This window comes from Cynocephalus volans, chromosome 13, assembly GCF_027409185.1.
Source record: "Cynocephalus volans isolate mCynVol1 chromosome 13, mCynVol1.pri, whole genome shotgun sequence".
NCBI lineage: Eukaryota > Metazoa > Chordata > Mammalia > Dermoptera > Cynocephalidae > Cynocephalus > Cynocephalus volans.
The window spans coordinates 12,807,496-12,816,249 of NC_084472.1; the positions used below are offsets into that span (position 1 = coordinate 12,807,496).

General features: G+C 45.1%; 1 protein-coding gene across 2 annotated transcripts in view; it reads right to left on the reverse strand.

The window, feature by feature from the left end:
• The window catches only part of DLGAP1 (DLG associated protein 1), a 309,572-nt gene extending 306,635 nt beyond the window's left edge, over nucleotides 1-2,937 (reverse strand). For both annotated transcript variants that reach the window (XM_063076525.1, XM_063076524.1), the window contains exon 1: nucleotides 2,002-2,937. In XM_063076525.1, the coding sequence (XP_062932595.1) occupies nucleotides 2,002-2,937 (936 nt within the window). The remainder of the gene's footprint in view (nucleotides 1-2,001) is intronic.
• Between the last annotated feature and the right edge of the window lie 5,817 nt (nucleotides 2,938-8,754).

Below are 8,754 nucleotides of genomic sequence, written 5' to 3' on the forward strand. Positions count from 1 at the left end.
GCTTTGGCATCAAATAAAGCTAAATCTACATCTCACTTTCCTCTCTTGTAAAAACAGAGTATTACTATATCTCGTTCTCAGGATTATTACAAACATTAAATGAAATAACAATGTAAAAATGTTTGTACTGCATCTGGTACATGGTAGATTTTAAATTAATATCAGTTTCCTTCTTTCCTTATCCTTTCACTTCTCACCACTACTTGAGATTTTGACTTCAAAAGGTAATAAAAATGAATTTAAGGTAGGAAGAACGGAGGCAATCATGCAAGCACAATGAAAAGTTTCATTACTAACAAAGGCTGGAGCTAGATGCATGGGTAGCATTCTTCTCTCATCTCATACTTATTTCACCACTACTTACTGAAGTCCAGGATATTTTTAAAAATTCAGTTTTGTTTTTGCCACTGCTCATGGAACCTTCACAGACAAAATGTGTCCTATTCTAGGGCTTCTATCTTCTTGCGCATTCTTTCTTCAAGACAGGTACCCTTATCAAGACATTTTCAGTGGTGGATGAGATTTACGTGCTTCATGAATTTCTAGAGCCTTACATTATAACTCTCATAATGGTCTTTTCCACAAGTGAAGAGACTTGGGTGCTAGTCCCACCTAGGCCACAGGCGACTGAGACTTGACCTTTCTTTGAGTCTACTTTTTCATATGTTAAGTGGATTACCTGGTCTCTTTAGCTCTAAAATTATAAATAGTTCTTAACGACTTGTGTAGCAACCTTACAGTAAATTAGGCAATACCAGCATCAGTGGCAAGTACTATGCAATTGTGTGTTGCTTGTGACACTATCCACATGATGGTGGCTTCTTCTCAACTCTAGGCATGGCTCAGGCACCGTCCTTGCCCAGGGACTGCCAGCCAGGAGCATTCTCAGGGCTTGGGGGAGGTACTCCCAAGGGAGCCAGATTTGCCAGGAGGAGTTCAAAGGGAGCAAAAAGATACACTTCTCAGCAGAATTTTTCTTGCTCTTAAGATGGGAGTGAGAATAATTATGCCATACTTGTATAGTACAGTAAAAAGTTTTTGTTTGTTTGTTTTTAAAGATGGAGATAGCAAGAGAGAACAGAGAAAAATGGCACTCTGAAAAGGAGGATCATTCTTGCAGAGGGTCGTATCTTGGGAAAAACTATGACACTAGAGGGAGGAAGTAGGGAAGAAACGGACCTCCCTGCCTGATATTTTCACCCAGGTGAAATCTGGCTTAAGTGGACTGGAGGGCAGGAGGAAAAACACCAGGAGACTGTGGAAGAGGCAGAGCAGCCTGCCTTGGGTCTGTGTGTGGGATTTACATGCTGACACTAATTGCATTTTATTGCTCTTTTGCTTCCCTCTTTTCCTTCTCTTCTCTGTTGTCCTGGGTCTCTGCAGCTGTGCTTGTCAGGTCCTCACACAGGCTCCATCTCCACCTCCTCGGGACCCAGGGCGTCACTCTGATTTGCTGTGCTCTGGGGGGTGGGGGCTGGGGTGGAGGTGTAGCTAGTGTTGCTGATGGTGATAACCCTTGCAATGGTGAAGACACAGGTCAATTTCCCCAAACTCATAGCTTTGGGCCAAATTTTACAATTAAAAAAATAAACAAACAAACACCAAATCCTGGATAGATCTAATTAAGCTCTCCAAAACTTGAAAGATCATTGTTTACTGTAGAAAAAAATGGTTTTATTTTAAGTCTATGTAGACTCCTCTTTCCTCCCCTCCCATCCCATGAGTCCTCAAACAGAGGAACACAAGGCATTCACAGCTCTTGCCTTATGCAGGAGCGCTTTTCAAAGCCCTGGTGTATCTAGTAGGTTAAGATAACTGGACGAAGTTGGCACCTTTGTTTCCTTGCATTTTCCCAACAAGAGCACTCAGCCACAGAAATGCGAAATAAATTGCTCAGATTGAGACAACTGAGAGCAGAGGCAAGACTAGAACCCGGGAAGAGACAGCCCCCAGTTACGCCAGGTGCGACCCTGAGCAGCCCTCCTGTGACATCAAAGGTACCTGCAGGTACTGGCAGGAGCGCTCCTGCTGACACGCCTCGGCCTTCAGCACGGCCTGGTCCACGTTCACCGAGGCTTTCTGGTAGACCTCCCGGGCCCGGCTCACGGTGAGCGTGGAGGCCCAGGCGCTCTTCTTCAGCAGCGGCGCGTCCAGGGTGACCGGCAGGTTGGCACAGGTGGAGCACTTGACGTCGTTGTTGCTTCGGGAGGCCTTCACCGCCTGCTCGCTGATGGTGTTGTAGGCCTCCACGAAGTACTGCGAGGCCGAGCGGTCGGGGCACCTGCCCACGGTCATGACGCCCGAGGGGGCGTGGTAGATGCACATGTCGCCGTCCAGGTGGTCGTCGGAGCTCCACCAGCCCGGGGACGCGCCCGCTCGCGCCTTGGGCTCGGCGCGCCGTTCCTTGCTCTTGCCGCGCTTGCCGTACCTGGCGGGCTGCGTCTCATCGGGGCTGCCCTTGGCCGGTCCCTCCAGGGAGTGCGACTTGGTGAAGAGCTTCTGCACCGAGTGGACCAGGTGGCGGATGCGCCCGGGGCTGTCGCTGCGGTGCTCCACGGCCGTGCGCTTGTACTGCAGCGTGTGGTAGCCATCCCGGCTGAGGGGCAGCTGTCGCTCGAACTGGTCCAGCAGGTTGGGGGGGATGCGGTTGGCCTTGGTGGCCAGGGGCCGGGGCACCAGCGCGCACTCGTCCTTCAGCTCCTGCTGCGACGTGTAGTGGCGGCGCGGGAAGGTGCTGCTGGCCAGCGGGTCACTGAAGGGGCCCCCGCACTCGGCCTGGAAGGAGTTCCGCTGCGTGTAGTACGGGTGGTCCGCCGGGTGGGTCTCCACCGGGCTCAGCAGGTAGGGCTTGCGGTCCGAGGGGTGCGACAGCGGGTCACAGGCGGCCTCACAGGTGACCCCGTGGTGATGGCTGCGGCTGCCCGATAACCCTTTCATTGCTGACGCGAAGCCACCGCCGGGGTCATGGACGCCCCGGTTAGGTTCCAGACCCGTCCTGGGCAGAGAGACCTGAGGGAATGAAGAACAGGGAGAGGTGAGCACTTGCCGGTCAACACAGGGCACGACCACTGCTCTCTGCTGAGGGTGCCGCCAGCCACCGTGTAGGGTTTCTGGCCGAAGAACTTGTCACTGTCCCTAAAAACAGCTTTAAAGCATTGTTGGAAAAGCTGTGTCACCTCTGCAGGGTGGGACAGCCAACTCCAAAGGCAGCAGGGAGCGAAGGAGGGGTGAAAGAACGGCCCCAGCACAGAGAGACGACGAGTGTTTGAGGTGATGGCTACGCTCATGACCCTGACTTGATCCTTACTCATCGTATACACACACGCATATATCACACTGTACCTCATAACTATGTACAATTATTATGCGTCAATTAATGATAATAATAAATTTAACAGAAGTAAAAAATAGCTAGTAAACTTGCAAAAGGAAACTATAAAAATGTCAAATTGTTTTAAAATTATTTGAAAGAGTAACACCCCCTCCCTCTATGATACCAATAACTGGATGTTTTTTTTCCTTCTTCTCTGGTTTTATTCTTACACATGTTCCTGGTACAGACAGCGGACCTGAAGGACTCAGTTTTTCTGGGAAGCCTCTGCTGATACCCCCTGCACAGGGAATGAGCTCCACCCCTGTGCTTCCACAGAGCCTGGGCAATTGTTCGTTTCAGGCTCTCTTCTAGCTTAAGTTCCTTGCAGGCCAGACTACCTCTGGCACCTTTATGTCCCAACCCAACTACCTAGCACCAAGCCAACCTTGTGAGCAAATAGTAAGCACTAAATAAATGTGAATAAAAAGGCGAGTGAAAAAACAAAAGGAATAAAAGAAGCCAGTGGCACCTTGTATCTTTAGGATGTACCTTCCTGTCTTTGTCCCTTTTAGAATTCTGTAGTAACAATTATAGCACAATTACAGAACACAAACAATCTCCCAGGTTAATCAGAGTTGAAAAGAGAAAAGATGTGGCAAAGAAATCAGAGTGGTAGAGAAAACTCGCTCACGTATTTCGGTCATCAGAGGGTCAAGAGCTTCCTCTAAACAAACTGAGAGCAGATGAAGAGCAAATAAGCTAGAACTGGCTAATTTAAATATCATGTCATCTCCTGTTCCTGGTTTAAGGCTTCTGGTTAAATGTTCATAAGCTATGGCAAAATGGCCATGGAAAAGGCCCTTGAGAAGGACCTGAGAACATAATGGAAGGACCCAGGGCCTAATGGCCAGTCCAGCCTCAGGGAGAAGTCACTCCTGCAGATCCCTGGTGGGGATAACACTGTCAATTTCTGAGCCCAGGTCTCCCCCCAGCTCTAGTACCAGAGGCTGCTGTTCCACAAGGGCACGGTATTTTCTTGTGACTCTATCACAGTGTTAAGAGTCAGTACCTGACCAAGTTCTTACCGACAGCTTTAAGTTTCTACAATACAAAAATTGTCATATTAAGAGTCATCCTGAAAAGTCAATGTGACTTTTTAAAATATCACAGATGTCATTTCAGATATTCAGAGAGGAAGAGATAAACGGTTTAATTAAAAAAACAAAGCAAAGTAAAACACCCAAACTTGTCCTCATGAAGAAAGACACGAACTTTCGAGAGCTCAGGTCTTGTCTATTTCATGGGACATGCTGCATCAGAGCTTATGACAATGGTGACAGTCTCTGTCCATGCTTAATGAAACTTCTTCCTCCTGTCTCAGTTTCTGACTTAATCATTCAGGGCAACTGATGAGAGGTTTCAATCACTGGATTCTTTTGAAATTGTTTAGTCTACTAAATCATGAGCTCCTTGAGGGTAGGGACTATGTTTCACCCATTCAGCGCCTAGCAAAATGCCACTCCAGCCCATGGTGGGAAGTCAATAAAATATTTACTCGGTGACTTAAAGCATTGATGCAAAATTTCCCAAAATGGTCCATACTGTGATTCCAGTAGCATCTGTTTAGAGAAAACACGACTGTGGACAAGAAAAGGGCTGGACCAAGGAAGGATCCCCGAGAATCAGGAGAGACCACTTCCCAGGCATTCCGGGGACCAGTGGTTTTCAGAGCAAGGCAGAAAGTGGGCAGGCACATGCTCCTTCTGACTCTCCACAACCCACTGAAGAGTGTCACACCTTTCGAAGTTCCACCTGCCTGGAAGTTAAAATCTGGGGAGTCTGCCTGGCCTGCTCACTACGGGATAGCAGAACAAAGGACGGTCTGCCTGGGGGAGAGACAGAAGCTGACCCCCGAAGAGACATAAAAGAGCTCTGGACTCATCATATCTGTGGATCAGGAGATCCTGTAAATAAAAACTTGCCCTCTGAAGAGACACTAATGAAAAAGGAAAGGCTTGGGACTGCTTTGTATGAAGTTGTAATACTAAAAGCAGGCCATGGCAAGAAGGATTTAAGGGAGTTAAATACACGTTTTTAGCAAAACTGTGGCACAAACTAATTTAGATGGGAAAACCCATTGCCTGAGGAAGTCTCTCTCTATAAACCAGGAATCATTGAAGACATTTTTGCCTTTTGAATATGGACTTAAATATAAAAAGAAAATAATAACCGAGTAGGATTATAGTCACATAATAAGTCTTATGATTACACATAATAGAATCTCAATATGTAAAATAATATGACATAATGCTCTAAACTTTCCTTCTGAAGCAGCTGGCTCTTGGGTAGATATTTTCTGCTAAATAAATTACGGAACTGGCAAGAGTTGAAAACATGAATTATACATATTTACTCCAAAATGTACAAGATTATTTTAGTCAGGTGTTCAATATTTAATTATCTTTCATATATGAGCAACATTTCATGTAAGATGATGTCACCTGAGGACAAGCAGAGCAAATGGCATTTTTAAGGCCCCTAATGATGAATTAAATTCAATGATGTAACCAATGATAATTTCTGTAAATTAAACATACCCAGTTACTAAAATGTAAGTGGGCTATTTTCAGCATAGTGACAGCATCTATGTTTTCTTAGAGGGTAACAAATTGCCTCTGGGATAAATAAATTAACTTTCCTCTTTCTTTACTTAATGTTGTACAGGGATGCTGAGATCTAGATCCTTTTTCTCTATGATGTGGGCAGATAAGGTCATAAAAATGGCAATAAACAATCATAAACATTTCTAAGTGCTAAATCTATCTGGTCAAGGCCAAATAAATGACTTAATACCCTGACCCTTTCTATAGAAAATCTTACACTCTCTTCTACTGTTTTGTCATTTAAAAAGCAAAGTAGATCAATCCATGATTACAAAACAAAGCAACACATCTGGTGACTTCTTGGTGAGCAGGGCAGATGATCTAAAATCCTAAAGCTATTGAAGTGGCTGGACCATTGCTGGTGGCACCCACCATGGAGGTCCTGCTCTTCTCTTTCTTCATTTTCCTCTTGCCTTATGCTTAACCCCTCTTTCCATTTCTTTCTGTCACTTCTTTCCCTCTTCTAATTAATGTTTATAAGTGGCATCCACGGGCGGAACATACTCCCATGCGTGGTGTGACCAACAGCATCACTAGGAAGCATGAACAGTGCATGCCGTATGTGCACGGCCCCATGCCTGCTGCTGCAAGGATGACCACATGCACACGGTGAATGCGTAGTGGACAGTGGCCTTGTGACATGTTCCGAGAGACATGACCCAGCCATAAAAATAGATAAATAACAATTCTCATTATTTTATGCATTCTTGGAGAAGGAAGTGGCTAGCCCCTGAATTAGATTTTAAATGGCTGTATTGGTTTGTGAAAATAGAAAGGGAAATATCCTTTCATGCCTTGTTCTTTGAGCAAGGATGAGGAGTGTGATCAACGTGCCTTCATGAGGTTTTCTATGGCTACAATGATTCTCTCTAATTTTTTCTTGTTCACATGACTATGTTTTGTTATCCTGCTAAGTACAATCTTACCATCAGACCAAATGTCCTGATTTTTGGAGTGAAAAATCTGTTGACTCTACTGGTGACCACCATGAGATGAGTGAGATTATGCACTGTTTTTACAGAGTTCCCCCACCTGGAGCAGAAGTGTTGCTGTATAGATGGTGACGAAAGCAAGGACAATCACGCACTGTAAAGGCAGCTCTCAAGATAGGCAATTTACTAGACCCAAGGAAAAAAATATCTTCTAAGCCATATATGAGAAGATGCTGACAAGGGGAAAATAGTCTTGCAGAGCTGGCAAGCCCTTATTTCATTTTGATTCCTGTGCATGTCTTTATTTAGAGCTGCTGCTCTTGATTTTTCTTTGTATGCAGAGGGAACACAGAAGGCCCTCCTCTGCCTTATGCATGAGGACTGGCAGGCAGGCAGTCATGACTTGCTTTAGAAAGAACCCAGGGTGGACCTGCCCTGAGAACAGGAAGCACCGTGTTCTGGTTTGGGGAGACATCGGGTAGAGGAAACCTCCATGAATCTTTTCATGGTCAAGTCACCTTTTTGGCTTTCCTCTATCTGTCTGCGACCTGTCCATGCCTGGTTAAAATATTCAGCTGAAGAGAAAAAAACAATTCTCTTGTTCAAGAGTGTGAAGTAGTCCCCAACTAATGACTACATTTCCCAGTCTCCCTAGAAGTGCATAGGTGACTCATTCTGGCTAATGAAATATGATTGGAAATGGCATGTGCAGTTTCTGGAAAACATCTCTAAAGTGAAAGACATGCTCTTCCTTACCCTTTCCCTGGATGGAATGCAGACATGAGGGCTGAGTGAGCAGTGACCTTGGACCGTGAGGTGGAAGTTACCATCTGAGGATGGGAGAAGCACAAGATAAAGGCCCTGGCCACAGTGGCGTGCCACACCAGCCCTGGGCATGCACCCCTGCATTTTGTTTATATAAGAAAACAGACCTTTACCTGTCTATGCCACTGTTATTTTGCTTTCCGGCATTTTGTTTTCTGACATTTGCATCTATTCCTAAGTGAGAAGGGTAGCCAGGGCCACACCATAGAGAACTTTGGTGAGCTATGCTAGGCCACAGGACTGTATTTTGCAGGCGGGGGTACTCCATTAGAGGGATTTAAACAAGACTGTGGCATAGTCATAGTGAACTAAGGATTTCTCTGGCTGTGGTTAGAGAATAGATTTTGGGGTGGGGAGGAGCAAGAAGATCTAAAAGAAGCAATTATTTCTTGCTGGGCAGTTCATGAAAGAAGACTGAAGAGAGGAAGGCATTCCCCCAAAGAGGTGACCATGCTGTGGCCAGTTGGGGCAGTGTCTGCCACTTCAGACCTCCCTGCCCACTCGTATACGCACCTACCATGATCTGAACACGTGGCCCTCTTCCTAGATAGAACAAAATTGTCTGCAATGAGAATGAAGATTTTTTATTAGTAACTTTTCTCTCGATTTATAATAAATCCCAATTCTATGGAGATTGAGAATGATGAACTATATGAATGCTCAACAGACTGATGATTTTAAATAAAAACTTTAAAAATAAGGGAATGGTTCTCATTAATATGCCATTAAAAAATGAAGCCATGGCATTTTCGAGTAAAAGTAAACAGAAAACGTAACAGAGGTAAGAGTGTGAGTTGTATTGTCCAAATGCCCACTTTTTGGATATTTTCTCACCTTCCTAAGTTGTAGCTGCAAAGGATAACTGAACATCATTTCTTTCACTTTTTCAGGCTTCCTGACTTGACGATTTTCATGTGTACTTAAAATCAGACAAATACTATTAGAGAACCTTTGGATAAGCACAGTTTGAAATATACCAGTTACATTACTCAAAGTACAAGCTAAGCCATTTTATAAATGC